Source organism: Alligator sinensis, unplaced genomic scaffold (assembly GCF_000455745.1).
Source record: "Alligator sinensis unplaced genomic scaffold, ASM45574v1 scaffold153_1, whole genome shotgun sequence".
Lineage (NCBI taxonomy): Eukaryota > Metazoa > Chordata > Crocodylia > Alligatoridae > Alligator > Alligator sinensis.
In genome coordinates, this window is record NW_005842099.1 from 2,423,236 (window position 1) to 2,441,075 (window position 17,840).

Here is a 17,840-nt window from a genome sequence, read left to right on the forward strand (position 1 = left end):
TCCAGTCTAGGGTAATTCCCTTTTCTGATTGTGTGGGGAGGGTACCCAGCCAGAGCTGCTGACAACGCAGTTTGTTTGCACTAACATCTGCTGGTGTCCCTCTGCAAACGCCTGGCTGGCACACTCCAGTAACACTCAGCACCTGATGGGGAGCAGAGATGCAGCTATTCCTCAAAATGGGTTTGAGGAATAAACATTTCTCTCAGAGTGGTTGGAGCACTGCTTGTTTTGTGGGAGGAAAGGCACAATGAGGAGCAGAACCCAAAGTAGAAGAAAGAATCAGAAGAGGAAGAAGCTAGAATGAGGTTTCTAGGGAGCTCCAGGAGCAGAATCAATTGGACAGGTCTGTGTGACAGAAACAAGTGAGCATATTTGCAGAAGGGGATAGGGAGTGGAAATGTAAAACCAAAGGTTTTTCAGGACATAATGGGGGCAGGGCGGGGTGTAAGATGACAGTGTATGGAAAGGAAGGGAAAATAAAGAATGTAGAAACAGTAAAGTAGACCCTTCTTTACTTCCTTCCCCATATACTTCCTTCTCCCCAAATCCACTTTCTCTGTTCTGTTCAGACTCAGATCTCTCCCTTTTCATCAATGCTATGTAATACTATAAACGAGACCAAGCTTGAAAGAGGGAAAGAAGGATGGAGGGAGCAAACATTCATCACTTTACCTAAAGGGAAAGGAGCCAAGTTGCCTACCTGCCTAGCTCAGAAGTGGCAGCACCAGTTCCCCAAATCACTTATGGGGGACTCCCTATGCCTGAAGAAGGGTGATTGCACCTGCAAGCTTGCCAAGAACCTTTTTCCAACTACTCGGTTTTCTAATAGAAGATATCACATCTACTCAAAGATCCTTGCCTGGCTATGTCTTTAGACCAACACAGCTACAACCAAAAACCCAAATCACTTATAGAAGCCATACTCAGTTCCTGTCCTAAGTAGAGTAAGAAAGGAGCCGGTATGTACTTTACTTACCATTAGGAGACGCTCCAACAGTTGGCCAGAGGAACTGGAATCTCTGTACCAACAAGTACATTTATATCTACTGACTTGTCCTTTTCTTTAATGCACAATGGTGGCATAAATGAAACTAGCAACAATGGACACTTTACATGTGTTCCTCTGTCAGTTTCTGTTCTTTTCTTTGAAAACTCACTGCAAAGTAGTATTTAGTAAACAATTATTTATGATAATTGTTATTAAGCCCGGGCAGTCACAGAACAAGCTATATACTACAATTGCCAAATCAATGCTCCTCAGCTCTGCACTGACAAAGTGTTGCTAAGGGATGGACTGAGATTTCAGCTGCCTTCCCATATAGAATTTTGTCTTACTAAGGACTATAAGATTGCTTTGATGATTCTTTCTTGGGATGAAATGTGCAGTGATGTATAACAATGAGCCAAAGCCCAAAAGAAATATTTCCAAGCCTAAACATTCAAACATCATGTCAGACCCACCCTAAACTGAGGCTGGTGTAAAAATCAGACAGGCAAGTGAAAAAAAAACAACCCTAAAAATGTAGAGATCTTTTCTTTTACCTTCTGGTTTGAGTCCTTAGAAGCAGCAGTTTTCCCTCTGCAAACATGAAAGCTAGCAACATTTTTTTTTCCATTTGCTTAACTAAAGCTGAGATTCTCACATGATCTGATGATCTCACACACTGGAGTAAAAAAACCCAAAAACCTGATATTGGGAGTATCATAAAGAAATCGTAAGAGTTGGCAACTCTGCAACAGGCCTTATTGGAACAGCATTACATATAAAGGGAAGTGAATGCCTGGTAGTTAACTAAAAAGCATACAGGTAGATCATAGGAACTGTAAGGTGGTAGGACTGAATTATCATCCACTAAACTGTATTCTTGTTAAACAACTCTTTTTAATGCTAAAAGTGCCTGGATATAATTATGGCAGACAAGGTTCTTTGGGTGAATCTGATATCTTTTATTAGACCAACTTAAATAGTTGGAAAACAATTATTAAGCAAGCTTTCGGGTTCAAAACCCCTTCGTAAGGCTAAGGAAATTTCAGCAGTTGGTGTGTGCTCTTCCTGGATGGAATGCCCAGCCTCTGGCTTCTTTACTTTTCACTTCATCCAGGAAGAGCACACACCAACTGCTGAAACTTCCTTAGCCTTACGAAGGGGTTTTGAACCCGAAAGCTTGCTTAATAATTGTTTTCCAACTATTTAAGTTGGTCTAATAAAAGATATCAGATTCACCCAAAGAACCTTGTCTGCCTGTGTCTTTAGACCAACATGGCTACAACCTACACCCACGTGGATATAATTATAGTTTTCTTCCTTATAGTACGTGTTTTTGCTAAACCTTCAGAATGTCTCTGTCAAAGATATTATTATTGACTAATGCTAACATAGTAACATAGAAACTCTTTAAAATTAGGTCAGAGGTGTTTACATGTTTGCACTTGGCTAATTCTTCAGGAGGAGGAGGAAACCACAAGGTCAGGTCTGCTCTCCCTTTTGTTCTCATGCAGTACCCACCAGCCTCTGCCTACTTCTGTGAGCCCCTAGCAGGAGGGATAGCTTCCACTGAGAGAGGAGCCACATGAGTAGTCTTCAATATCCTCCTCTGCAGGGTCTAAAAGCTTACACCTGGTTCATCCCTACCCTACAGTAATCCAGAGTGCGTCAACACAAGATGTGTTAATGTGCATTATCCTAATTTAATGCATATGTGTCCACACGCGCACGCCCTTAATGTGTATTAAAATGGTGAAATTAGGCTAATCACACCTAAATTTGATGCCTGCAAATGCCAAAGCTCAACAGAATGCCAAAGCCCAACCCTGCATTTGCAGGTATCAAATTTAGGTGTGATTAGTTAAAGTGCTTTAATGCAGGTGTAGACACGTCCTGGCACTAACTTTAGTGCCGGGTCTGCCCAGCCACTAGGGGCACATGGCAGGGATACAGGGACTTGGCACTAACTTTAGTGACAAGTGCACTAACTTTAGTGCCAAGTCCCTGCATGTGTAGACACCTGCCAAAAATCGCTAAATGCACATTAAATTTAGCTGCACTTAAATGCACATGTAGATGCACCCCACAGTGTAATAGAGAAATGTGTAGAGGCAATGTTTGATTTCAGTGTACCAGACAAGTTTTAGAGAAAAAATGGTATTTCATAAAATTGGATCCAACTGAAGATAGCCAGTTGTATAATTTCTTAAGCACACATACAAATAATACCAACCAGTTTAACCATGTCTATAGTTAGGGTGTGCACTTTATAGAATTTTTTTAACCTTGCAAAATTACATTTTGTCAATCTTTAATATAAGCCTGTGCACAGAGATTTACATTTGATGTACCTACCTCCACTGTAATCCACCTTCCAGTTCTATATCCAATTATTATGATGCTCTGTACTTGTATCAATTACACAAATTCCTGGACTCACCACAAATGCTTATGGAAACTGTATTCTGTAGATCAGTATCAAAAGATATTTGATATTCCATTAGAGTAAAAGCTATAATATTCCAAATATACTCACCTTAGTAATCAGTTTCAGAATGAGCAGTGTAAACATCTGGAGTCCACCAACTGTCACAGTAATATGGCTTCTGATTTTTTCTTCATTAAAATGATTATAGTGAGAAGGCAGAATTACTTTCATCATAATCTAAGGTTGCCTTAAAATATGAAAAACCATTCCTGCAACTGTCATACTTCAACAGGGCTGAACCTGCCCTGATTTTAGGGATTGGACTCATTGCAATGCATATACATTTTGATAACTGTACTGCCAGCAACTTTTAACACTACAGTAAACTTAAAGAGATTAGTATCAGTAATCTTCTATGTGCATATTCAGGTTTTTCTTTCAAATGTCACCAAACTCTGTCATCTAATCCTATGTTTGAAAGTGATGTTTATAGCAGCAAGCAGATTCTGGATGTTTTTTCCTAGGCATTAAGATAATTAATTAAATATAAAATCTATTTTTGTAAAAAGAATAGTGTGGCTCAAACCCTGCTTGCTTTACAAAACAATGGATCTTCTCCCTATTATAAGATAATGTATCAGGAATAATATCATTAGAAAAGCAAGGTTTCCATTGAGAACAGAATTCAGTTTAGTACTTTCTGCTTGTATTGATATCTCATCTCTTTGGACATTATTTTAACACCCTCTACTTTTAAAATACAAAAGGGCTTAAAAATAGCTAAAACAACTTGCTTCAGCATAATGATCATTATAAGATGGTGGTCGGACCTGATGATCTGTTTAGGTCCCTTCCGACCCTAAGCACTATGAAAGACTCTTCTCACTTTTGTAAGTCTCCTGTAGTTGTTCCACTTTCAGCCAGAATCAGTTCTCTCTGATTTCTTACCCTAAGCCCAACGTTAAAGAGAAACGCAGCTCCTCCTCTGCTAGGTATCCTTCCTCTTCATTCTTCCTGGCTTGTTTTCAGTTCAATAAAACTTTACTGACATAAGCTATACAAGTGTTGTCAGTTTTTTAGGAAACATCTCTTTTGGAGATGGAGTACCCATAGCATTTTGAGCTGGACCCCTAGTGCCTATTTGTCATTACTGGCCAGTCCTAACCCAGAATGAATGAACACCGATAACTCAAGAAGGATATGCAGGGTTGTGGCAGAACACTTCAACCTCCCTGGGCACTCCATAGCTGACCTCAGGGTGACTGTTCTTAGGCAGCAAACCTTTAAAAACTGATTTGAACAGGAAATTGAGGAACAAGAAGTCATCCACAGACTGGATTGTGTTAAATAAGGTTTAACCAAGGGCTATAGATTCTTATCCCATTATCTGGAATAGCTTTTGTGACTCCGTTGTCCCTATGGAGTCTTTGCTTGTTATACCTCTCAGCACTTCCCCCTTCCCATTTCCCTCTCTCTTTTTACGTTTGTTTTCAAATCACTCTCTATTTTATACACTGGTATGTGTAAGTCCTTCATTCAGTGCCTAGTGCTGTGGGTGTGTGGGGAGGGGGATAGCGAAGTCTTACCTGCTGCTCCTCTCTGCAGAGTGAATGCTGCTGTTGCTGACACTGCTGCTATAGCAGTGTTGGCTTGAGTGGCAGCAGCTCCAGGGCCATGCTCCCCAAGAGCCATCCCTGGTGCACCATTCACTTCCTCCTGATCTTCAAGTATGTTACTGGGTGCAGGGCTGCATCTGCCATGGCAATGACTCCTCAGGTCGGGGGAGCACCATTCTGTTTGTCCCTTGCTCCCCAGATGCTGCCCTGTCTGGCTTGTGCAATATCTCCCTCTAATTTATTTAGCCTATAAGGTGCAAATCTATCCTGCCTTCTGCTAATTATTTCTCTTCCTAATCAAGCAACAGGCTCCTTCAGAGCATGATGGTACCTCTAGGCCAGGTGCAAAGTTTATACTTTTACCAGTATAAGTGACTGGAAACCGACCTATACCCATAACAGAAGTTCTGCACATATAGACTGGTTTAAAAGTGGCAGAACCCAGTTTAAGATTTGCTCCCCTTCTTCCTACCCACCAAAAAGCAAATGTTTGCTCTGTTTGCTACCAGTCTAAACTACGCCACTTAGAAAACCGCATAATTTGATCAATTCTGCCTCAGGCTTTTTGAATGTCTGTGCCTAGCCCTAGTGTCTGTTTCCTTTTTCTTAGCTATTCATAGACACCCTGATCCTTTCTCTCCACTGACTGGAAAAGTGAGGAAGCTATCAAATGTTAGAATCTGAAATGGGATCTCTAGGTACAACTGGTGGTTGAATGGGGAGTTAAAATGTAGGCAAGGACAACGGGTCTATTGATCTTCTATTGCATCTACAGTTTATTTATATTCTTATTATTACATCAGAGATTCACTGGATAAATCAATTTCAGTGAATAACCACAAATATTGCAAATGAAGATGCCCCAAGTTTTATGAGCTGGGGATGGGGAGGTGCTGGTGGCGGGGGAGGGGTAGGAAGGCTGCAGGGGGAAGAAGTGGGGGGGGCGGGGAGCGGGGACAGAGCACAAGATGGCTACTTGACTCCCCCCAGCCACTATTTTCCCTGCTATAGTAGTGGGAGGGGGGAAAATGCTAGACAACTTTCTGATCATTAGATTCTGTACCTGGAAAATTACTTTAAAAAAGGATCATTTTTCCTCATATAAAATCTAATTATAGGCAGGGGGGGTGATCTTAAATTCAGAGCCAACTTAGATTCAAGAAAATACACTATTTTTATTGCTATAAAAAGATCCCCAAAGAGATCAAGTCTCTATTGTGCCACACACTGAACAAACACATAGTGGGCATGTCTGTACGTGGAATTAAAGTGAAGCAATAAAATCCGGTGCATGGTGCACTGGAGTTTACTGCTCCCAGGTGCAGTACCTGGGACTGCAGTATGTTGAGCTGGGGAGGAACAGCCCTGGCTGGCAGAGGGTCCAGGGGGTCAGCCTGCCAGCCTGGGGCTGCTTCAACCAGGCTCAGTGTGCTGCAGAGTAGCTGGTGAGAGCATGAGGGTGTTCCAATGTTGGACTAGCCACTAGGCAGCCCAGGCACTGAAGCACCCTTGTGTTCCAGCCAGCCCCTATGGCAGAGTTATTTAGTTTATTGAAGCCTAATAGGCTTCAATATGTAGTAGACACCACGACTATACTATGGAGCTAATTAGGTGGCTCTTCAGTAATTGTCTCATGTAGTTATTCCCATTTTATAAATGGAAAAATGAGACAACAGGGCAGCAATTCCAGCACATCCTCAGTTACCCAAACTCTTGATTAGCTAAACAGCAACTCTGTTTTACTGATGCAAACTGAAAAGTAACTGTTGGCATTGTGTAACAAACTGTTCTCTTTCTAAGCTTTATTTAATGCAGTACTGTCTCTCTACTCTTGAGTGACGCAATAACTTGTAATTGTTGGGATTGTACAAAAAACCTCTTCTGAGTGTTACCATATTTAATTTCTGTGCTGTTAAGTTTGGTACCATTTTACATTGTGCATCTGTTAGCATGTGTAATTCCTCACAAGATACCAGAGTTTATCTAAATGATTTCAACTAGCCAAAGATTTTTTTGGTGGAGGCTTACCAGAGGGGTTCTGATAAGTGAGGATGTACTGTAAGCAATTTACCCAAGGCATAGTGCGACCCAAAATACTGGTGACACAAAAGGCCACTGAAAAGTCTTAGCTCCTGGTGGGGCTGAATATATACAGAGGCAGTCAGCCAATAGTTTGCAGTTGCAGTATTAGCAGAAACACTACTGAAACATAAAGAAATGTTTGGAAGCTTGGAAATGAAGGATTTGTGTCTACAGTCTCCCTGTCACATTCAGGACTGCCGCTGGGAAAATGAGACTCACCCACACGCTCCTGCCCCAGTGTACTCAAGCTCCACAGCCTTCACTCTCCCAAGATGGGGAGCCTGAAATCAGCACTGTGACATGCTGAGCACTTCTCTCAGATGCTGCTCCCAAGTTTATATGCTAATTGCTGTGCTCGGGTGCATGAAAACAGAAGCAATTGGGTGAAGCTAATTTTCTCGACGGTGGTCCTACATTGACAGGGAGTCTATATAGACAAGCCCAGAGATGTTGCCAAATAAGCACTTGTGGAATGATTCTATGGGAGTCCTTGGTAAAGTACTGGCTAGAAAGAGGCTTAAAACTATGAGCAGGCCACTGCCTCTTGGTGTTCAGCTCCTCCCTTTTGTTCAAGGAAACAAGACTCTGAGTATATATTTTTGTGAACAGAACTGAATTAAAAATACCTGCCTCCATTATCAATTACTCCTCCAAGTGAGAACAACCTCCAAGACACCAAAAACTGGCTAACTCAAGAGGGTAAGAACCTTATACAGGTAAGACCATCTATTAAATCCAACCTTTCTAAGCCTGCCACTATTCATTTCCTACTTTCAGTCAGAAGCAGGAAATTGAAAAATTTAAGAAACGGTCACTGCTTAAAGCAGTATTTTCATACTAAATAGTGGTAGCAATTCCGATTTTCAGATGACAAGTTTCATTACATCAGGGCTGTTCAACTTTAAGTGGCCAGGGGCCACATGCAGCGTGGGCCGCAGCAGCACGTGTTGCCCAGGCACCCTGGCCTCACTCCCAGATTCCTGGCCACAGGCTCCCCCTGACACCTCACTGAGTGACCCAGCCTGTGGGTTCCCCTGGTACCATATGGTACACCACACTGTGCTAACCCCCTGGGGTTTGGTGAGGAAGCAGAAGCTGGATGGAGGAAAGGAGAGCCTGGAGACACCAGCTGCTGCTGCAGCTGGAGACAGGGGAGCAGTGACTAGATGGGAACCCAGATTCTCAACCCCCACCCCCTTGTAGGTCACATGCAGCCTGTAGGCTGTAAAATGGATGTCCCTGCACTAGACCATCAGTGCTGAAGACACTTTAAAACAAACGGTAAGCAATGAAACTGGGCAATAGTAAAATAAATAAACAAACATCACTGCTAATTATCCTCACTTGCAAAGTTTAAATATAGATGCATGTATTTAGAAACAAAAAACACTACAATTTGGACGCAGTCAACTGCAAATGTACTACAACCTATTCTTTACTGTGTCCACAGACAACAACAAAAAATACATCTACTGCTTCAACTCAGTGTCTATAATTTACTTCTACAAGGTGTACATTAGTCACAGATGTTTGGAGGCAATGCTTATCTACTAGAAACAAAAAAAAGAAAGGCCACAATGGTAAGTGGACTCACTTTACATTTTATTACTTCAGCCAAATCTAGGTTCTTTCCCCCCAAGCTTTACAAACATGCTTTTTAAGGTTCAGAAATACTTTTCCACCATCCACAACATTTAACAATGAATTCCCCTCCTTTCATGTCTCCTTAATAGGTTTTTTGCTCCTTTCCTATGACCACAAAGATGCTAATGAATCTCCCCCTCTTTCATGCAACTTCTTTCCACTCCTATTTATTTACAACTTCTAATTGTCACCTTGTAGTATCTAGCAAATTTATTTTGCATCCGGTGAGCCATAGTCCCATTCAAAACATATTGCTTGGAGCTCTGTAGGTCAAAATGCCCATATAGTTCAGTGTACGGCTTTGACCTGTGAAGTCTTAGAAAGGATAAGATTTGGAGAGTCAGGATAATGACGTAGCAGATGCAGAGCTAGATCCAGATGAAGGGTCACCAAAAGCGCAGCTGGAAAGTCTGGTACAAGAGTGATTTATAAAAAATAAATGAGATTTGTTGAAGGCTGTGGAAAATAAGAACATCAAGGGCCTGTCTGGAGTTCGGAGAGGGATCAAGACAGAGGGAGAGGTATGGGGAAAGAGAATGGGGAGTATCATTCTCAAGATTCAAAACAGTTTTAATAGATGAACCTTGGGGCTTCGCCCAAAATTGATGTACCACCTCATTTACTATCTCACAAAAGAAACAAACATCATTGAACTGTAGAACTAATCCAGTCTCAAAGGGATTTGAGTTGGATGTTTTTCCCCTTTTTTATGCAAAGTCAAGTTTGGTGAAAAAGGGATAGTACTCTCTCAGACTCCACTTTTGCTTTTTTGAAACACCTCCCCAGTAGATCATGCAGATATTTCAAAAATGAAATCTGCAGGGCCATCAGTAAAATGCCCATTGTAACAAATAATATTATTTTTTAAGTATTAAACAAATACTCCTCTTTACAGTGACAGTAACAAAATCATCTGGCAAAGAAATGGATTACAGGAAGTATTTTACCCTTACAGACTGTGCCCATGCCTACACAAGATGCTGACTGCTCAGTCATTTAGTAGTTGCTTATACAAGTACTAAATGACTGTGCAGTAACTCGAGTTACTGCACAGTAGCTCTAACGAATGTCTTTTTCATGACGCTACTGCGCAGTAACGTTGTATCACAGTTGTTGCCATGCAATGCTACTGTGCAGTAGTATCAGGCTACTGCGCAGTCAGCGTCTTGCATAGACGCATCCTTTATATCTGATAAAAAGACTCTATCCCTTACTCTTCCTCTTCCCTCTTACCCCCCACACCATTTGTTTGACTTCTCCAGCTGTAGGAAAATAGATTTAGAAATAACATGAAGAACAGAATGAACTGTATAAAGGTATCCCAGAAAGATACAGAATAAGAAACACATGAGAAATGACAGAAGATAGAATAGCATGTCATTACCAAAGCACATGGCAGGCTATGTTGCAGTTTTAACAAAGCTGTACTAGAAAGTTCTCCACTGGAGGACAGACAAGTCAAGCTTTCAAGGATTGTTGGCTTTGATCTGATAAAGCTTCTGGTTAAATGAAGTCAATGCTAACATTTCTAAAGCCATTCTACCACGGATTTGATTCCTTCAAGGTTTAGCAGAATTTCAATGCTTCCACCTTATATAAACTGATGAATCCTAAACATCCTAATATTTTAAAGGCTTTCATAGAGTTTAACAGCTTGACTTTATATATTAAAGCCTAATTCTGAATCATACTAGTGTAAACAAGAGCAAGCCCACTGAAATTGAGAGACTTATGAGATAAAACTGAGAGCATTATCAATCTCTTACTGTTTGTAAGTTTCCTTCAGTTAATTACAGAATAGCAGTCCAACTCCTTAAATATGACAGGAAGAGCACAACGTCTTCCACATAAAACGGAAAGCATCCCTGGTTCTCAGAATTTTCCAGACATGACATTTCAAAGATAAATAAAAGGTAATTGAACCCAGGACACTGAACTCAGGGTTTTTCATTAACTGTTCTAGGGGAGATGACTGGTTTAATAGATTTTCTCTAGAAAATGATAACTTAAGCATCTTTACTATAAGTAGCAACAAATGATTCTGGGCAAATAAAAGGACTGTTATTGAAGGCTATGTTATTGCATAAGGAGTATAACGGTTATACCATCAGTCAAACTTAAGCCCCATCCCCACATATCAAAATATACTTTATAATGAGAGGTCTTATTATTGCACAGAGCAAGAGCAGTGTTGGTATTGATTAAAATAAATAGCTACAGAATTAGTTGCATAGAAAACTTTTTACACTGGGAGAGGGAACTGCCCCCAAGAACCCCAAAATAGAAAACTGTCGTCAATCGACTGAAGTGATATTTCAAAAGTCTTTGCTGGTTAGAAGAGAAATCTAGACACCTGGATAACAATTTACCACTTCACAGGGAGACCTATAATTTATATAGGCTGAACCACTGTCTGAAAAACAGGAAACAGGAAATGGTCATTTAAAAAAAAATGGATGTTGGATGTTGTTATTTATTATGTATTATGGATGTTATTTTGGATGTTGTTATATATTATGTACATTATAAAAAAACAGAAACAACTTCCCCTAAAAAGCTACATTATAGATGGGTTACAAATCTCTCCTTGAATCTTACATATTATACCTGGTTTCTATTTGAATATACATTTATGACCTATACACTTCTAGCAGTATGCAGCTCATTCTGCTTCCCTCAAAGGGATGGCTTTTCGTGAAATGACAAGGGAAATGAATAAACAATTGATTTAAACAATTCAATAGTGGATTTAACTTAAATGTTTAAGGAATTAAAAAACTTTAGGAAGAATAATGAGTTCTTACATTCAGCAAAGGTAAAGGAGTAAAACCCCTTTTACTTGAACCTTTAAATAGCCTGCTTCACACTTCAGATGCTATTTTATATTAATAAGTTATTCAGTAAAAGCCACACCCTAGCAGGAAGTTATAAATGCCAAGGGCCAGAGAAACTAAAATATACGCAGCAGCAAAATGCTAACCAGATTATGCAGCCGGTAGCTGATGAATGTCCACAAAAGACATATTAAAACATATACTGCAAATGTTTTTAGCCTGCTTTCTACTCAGCTAGCTATTGAGATTGTTATGACATTTATGTAATTTTTCTATCATAGGTTCAAATCTAGAATTTATTTTAAGGCAATGTAGCAAAAATAATGTCATATGTAAACATAATATATATATTTCAGCTTTTAAATCATAGGTCTCGCAATGTACCTAATTTAATCACTTCATATTGTTATCAGGGATGTACTACAAATATTTTTCTGCTGGGTACAGGAAGCAGAAAATTCTGGTAAATACAGTATAAAACTGTCAGTCTAATGTTTTATGCCATATTGTCAAAGTTCATATAAGAAGTTACTAAGTATTTTCTGGTGCCCCCATGTTCCTTGTACATGCTTTAGCTAACATTACGAAAGGTAATGATTCATATAATCCATTGCAAGACAAGCATTATGAAAAAAATACTTCGACAGCTGATTCTTTTTCCTTTGCATAACTTTGACACCATGAAGGATGCGTAAGGATGAAAACAATCAAATTTAACATTACATGACAATGATTTAACTGTTTTCTAATTATTACAAAGAAGCTCATATTGCATTTTATAAACATTTACACAATAAATTAAATACCAGTAGACTTCTTTTGTTCAGGTTGTAAAGGTAATTAAAAAAAAAAAAAAAAATCAAGAAGGCTTTAAGAAAAAGATGTATGATTTGTTAGAAACCACATGGATTGTTCATAGTTACTGAGAGTAGTTTCTGAATCCACAACCAAACAACTCTTTTTCTTTGTTTTTATAGTCAATTTTCCACCCCAAATTACTTGACTCAGACTTCTTGTAATTTTTGTCCTTTGATCTACGCTATAAACAAAGCCTACAGAAGCTTGCTTGAAAAAGTGTGCATTTCATTTGTATTTTTTCTAATTTGTATGCAATTATATATAGCATTTGTACAAACAATTATTTCACACTTCCCCAGCATGAGACATTTCTCCCCTGAACTTTCCAGCTCCTGCATCTACAGCACACGAGTCCCCCTACACAACATCCCTTCCTAATACACTCATAACATAACTTCCACATGTGTGGAGAGAATAAAGAGTTTGGCACACTCACATACCTAAGCTATCAAAAACACCTTATTTCAGCTGCATCTGCCAAGAAGACTGCATCCACATCCACCTCCAGAGAGAAAGATATGGCCATAATGATGCACTTTGTGATTTCTTAGCAGTATCACCAAAACACAAGAGAATAGTGATTCCAGTTCACATTTATATTAACCAAATCCTGGAGCCAGTTGAGGGTGGAATGGGTCCTAGATGTTACGCAGCAGATCCTGAACACTGCTCTAAATTATCCTGGATTTCCTATGGACCAGTCTGCTTGGTAAGGATTGACAGGTTATACCAGAACTTGACTATGCCTTGCCACTTCTCTGCCAACCACTGCCTACCTCTTCCCTGCCCCTTGCACCTCATGATGGGATATGCACGTTGTAGAGCCAACTGCGTAAGAGGTTCTCCATTCTTTTCCACCACTACCAGAGCAGGCTTATACCGTCATAGCAGCACATGAGAGATGTGCACACTTGATTCAAGTAGTACCCAAGGAGCAATACTATAGTTCCTCTGAACTGAGCTAGAATAGTCCTTCACCTCAAACCACAGGCAATAGCAGAAGTGCTCAGGGCAGGGCCCTGTTAGATTCCAAATGAATCTGTGAATTCTGCTAAATACCTTGTCACAAGGACACAGAAAATGACAGGACCTCAAGCCTCATACCACCACTTACAAAGACTAGCTAGCCAAGTCCCTAACCAGGCCCTGAAAAATGAGGTTTAAATGATGCTCGGCTATACCTTGGAAAGGGCCTCTAATTTGGAAGGCTCTAATCTTTTCTGAGGCTACACCTCAAATTATAAACAACCAGACTATGCCATCATCAGTCACTTTGAGTAGTATCCAGTTCATCAAATAGCCCCACAGAAGTGAAAGAAAGTACTTGAGAATGAAGGCAATATTCAGCACGATGAAAGATGATACAATGTGGACAGAAGAAAGGAAGTAAGTAATTGACCATAGTTTATCCCAGAAGGATTGGTCCCTTTCAAAAAGTATATATTTATAAATGTGCTACTCTAACAAATAGGGTCGTAGTTAAGATGAGCTGCTATAAAGAGATGGCAGGAAACCGTTACTGCCAATGACAGGGAATAAAAACTGGATTCATTAATCTGCCCAGGTACAGAGATACTGGTCTGGAATAACAGATAGATAGGTTTGATGAGCCAGTGCCAAAACTGCTTTTATAAAGCATACTATAATTTTCCTAACAAGACAGTCTCCATTAACTTTGTCCTTCAACAGTTGATACATAGAGAAGAACAAATTCAGCAGGGACTTGAATGGTGATGGAAAACACTTATGGGATATCAGTTCTCTAAATCAAGGTAAATGGACCAAACTGTTTTCTTTTCCATCACCACAACTGAGATAAAAATCTGGCTCACAGAGACAAAAAAAACACAGGCCCCTTTTCACTTTCTAATACATTAGAACTGGATAGATTTTTGGGAGGGATGAAGTTATCAAAAAAGTACAGATATGTAAAAAGTTGCCTTTCTCTTCTAAATAGGAAGATCTGCAACACATGTGCTGTCACTTAGGTAAGTGAATGACCTACTTTAAGTTAATAAACTGAAAACACTACAGGAAAAGGTAGAGACAAAACAAATAGCCATTGTCCTGTTGTAGCTTTCAGGGCTTCACATTTCTGTTATGTTTGTTCACCAGGTTATTAGGAGAAGAAAAAGGAGGTTATTTTTCATGGAATCACTGTATTAAAACCATCAGATTAAAAATTAAACAGCTTTGAATTTTTTATGCACATTTTTCTTTTTAAAAAGGGACTCAACAGTTGTGTTCCAGTGTAGAGTAGCCATCTCCCTTGTGGTGCACAATATCTCTTTGTGGATAAAACACAAAAAGCAGATATGGAGAAAAGAGAGAAGTGAAAACAGAGAGGTAAAAAAAAACTCATTAGAAGGAACAACTTTTGTCAGTTGCTGACAGGAAACACATCCTCAAAAAAAATTAAAACAACAACAGCAATAGACAAGAGAGAACTAACTTGCTAATGCAATTGAAGGAAAGTATTACCATAACAAAAATCTTTGCCACAATTAACAGTTCTTTGTTTATGGTCTAAGCAGACAAACTAAAGCCTATGTGGAGAGAGACCTAACCACATCAGTAGTCAAGCTGGGACAAGTAGCTTACAGAGCTGCTGTACTTCTTCTAGGTCCCCTCTCTTGCTTCATGCTAACAACTTATCCCTTGTTATCCAGTGGAACCATTGGCAGCACCCTTCAAGAGTCCTACTAAATTTTCTCTGACATAATTTATAAGTACAATTTTAATAAAGAAAAGGTAAGAGGGAATCAGAGATGCGGAAATTGGCAGCACCCTTCAGAACAGCCAACATTGCTGGCACAGGGCAGGGAGGACAGCATGATCCCTTCTCCTAAGAGATGTTGCAGCAGGACTAGTAGTCACTTTGCACTATACCGCCCTGAAGCATGATCCTTCATAGTGATGTGGCACCTTAACAACTTTATCACAAGACGGTGAAGAAATAGCATTACAGAATCCAAAGCAGTTACAGACAGATCCTCAGCTGGTGTAGAGAATCATAGAATTGTAGGAAAGTGAGGCTAGAAGGGACCTCAGGAAATCACCTAGTTCAGCCCCTGCTCAAGGGGAACTGAAAGAGCTCCATTTAAGTCAAAGGAACTTATATCAACTTAGGATCTTTTCAAAGTGTGATTAAAGATACGGAGACCTATAGTGCAGCATGCTACTGATTTTTGCTCTTTTTTAAAAAACTGAGCCTCCAGAAGGGACATAAAAAAAACCCCAAAGAACAACCTTTTTTCACTTTGGCCACTTTCAGATATCTACAGTACAGACTGGGATGGGATCTTCATCTGCTTTCTTTTTCTACTTGAAATTCAGCCTTAGAAGCCTGTTTGTCTGTAAGAGCCAAACTTATACTCATAGATACAGACACATGCAACTTCTAGAAAGTCAGTGCAAGAGTATTGTTTGTCTAATTAAATATTTTTTTTTTGCAAAAATCTTGTTGGTCTAATAAACGATATCATCTCTACTGTGAGTCCTGAGTGCAACAGTAAAATTCTGAAATCCAGAAATAGAAAAGAGAATTTTCTGCCACAATTTTTCTCCCATCTGAAATCTACCTGTGCAATAAAACATTAGGAGCATAGGACTGGAAGGGGCTTCTTGCACTACCAAGTCCAGTACCCTGAGTTTGCAGGAAATCATTATGCAAAGAATCCCCAACTTGCCACTTCAGACCCTCACATCCACCTTCAAGGCACAATATCTGAAACACCAGCAACACCTTATAACATGCTAGAGGTAAAAACAGGGGAGATAATGGCCCTGCACTTGTAGGGAAGTAACAAATAGTAGATCCTAGGAAAAGAAGCATGCATCTCACCACAGAGAAAGGCAAAAGCTTCTCCGGTCCTTGCCAATCTGACCTGGGGAAAAAATTCCTTCCTGACCCTGGTGATTGGTATGATAAGTGATGTGTGAAAGATTTGAGGGTAACGCATTTACTCAAATAGTATTTTTAAAAGTTTCAATGAAGAGCATAATGCAGTAACACATTAAAATAAAATTCCTAGTTTAAGCTATAAACTGGGGCCTTTATTCAGCTAAAGGTCAAGGGAAGTTTTACAGGGGGGATGAATTGGGCTTCATGTGAGTGATGCATTCAGTCTCACCTGTCTGCATCTGAGGACCCTTCAGAGCTCCCATGTTTTTTTCATAGCTATGTGGAAATACTCACATGAGATACTATGATGCCAGTTTGAAAATCTAACCCCACGTAAACAAAAGAGCTGTAGCTTTGACATGAAAGAAAACACAACTCCAGTAATAAATCAACTGAATGATTAAGGGGTCCCAGACTACATCCCTTAAACAGACAACCTGCATGAACCGACATGAATGTTTTATCAGAACCAGGGTTGATGTTGACCGTCTGCCTATCCTGAAGGCCAAGGGGATCAGTGGCGCACACAGCTCCAGGATCAGGCTGCTGTTGCGAGAACAGCGTAACCCTCACAAACTGCAGACACATTCAGGTCTCCAAGCAAGTCAAGCATATTGCTGCGCTTCATCCCCCTACTTAGATGTGCCTGGGAGCTTAGAAACAGGCTTGGAACAAACTTGCAAACCAGAAAGGCGAGCTGTGGAGCAAGCTGGCTGGGGAGTCAGGATTCAAATCTAAAACGCCTCTGAACCAGAACACCCTGCTGCTGCTGCTGCATATTTTGCACTGGTAAGGCTTGTGCACAATGCTGACTTCAAAGAGTCTTAAAAGCCGGGTCCAAATCCCCAGCTGGATCAACTGCTAGCGCTGCCTTCCCTTCTGGGGGCACTTGCGTCGAGGGCTGCCCCCTGGGCAATGCGGAGCGCCCAGAGCCCAGGGAAGCGAGTGATGTCTCTGTAGGTCCTTTCCACTCAGAGGGAGGAAAAAGCCCCCCCAGGCTTTTCCACTTGGGCGGGAGGGAGATGTGCATGGAGAAGCCCCCAACCCCTTCGCTTGGGGAGAGATGTGCATGGAAAAGCCCCCCAGCCCTTTCCACTCAGGTCCTCTCCATTCAGGAGGGAGATCTTTTTTGTTGTTGTTTAATGGACGATATTTCGTGTTTCAAGCCAAGTCAGTCAAATCCATTTCAAACCCGCGAGTCGGTCAAGAGCCGTAAGTGGAGGGAGACGTGCATGCAGCAGCCCCCCAGGCCATTGCTTACCTGAGCCCGTCATGTTGACCCTGAGCAGGTTGCTTCTCCGGGAGGAAAAGAAGGCGGAGATGTCGCTTTGGGAGCGGCCCCGCGGGCCAGCATCGCCCTGTGCCAGGCAGGGGGGCGGCGGGGCGGCCGCCGGGGAGCTGCCCTTCCTGCCCTCCATGCCCCGAGCACGGCCCGCGGGCTGCGAGGCGCCGGCAGCCCCGAGCAGCAGGGCCGGGGCTGGCCCGGGCA

At 40.8% G+C, this 17,840-nt stretch overlaps 1 protein-coding gene across 2 annotated transcripts in view; it reads right to left on the reverse strand.

Moving 5' to 3' along the window:
• The window catches only part of PHACTR2 (phosphatase and actin regulator 2), a 240,140-nt gene extending 222,425 nt beyond the window's left edge, over positions 1 to 17,715 (reverse strand). For both annotated transcript variants that reach the window (XM_025204870.1, XM_006024244.3), the window contains exon 1: positions 17,613 to 17,715. In XM_025204870.1, the coding sequence (XP_025060655.1) occupies positions 17,613 to 17,625 (13 nt within the window). In that variant the 5' untranslated portion in view covers positions 17,626 to 17,715. The remainder of the gene's footprint in view (positions 1 to 17,612) is intronic.
• Positions 17,716 to 17,840: the final 125 nt, after the last annotated feature.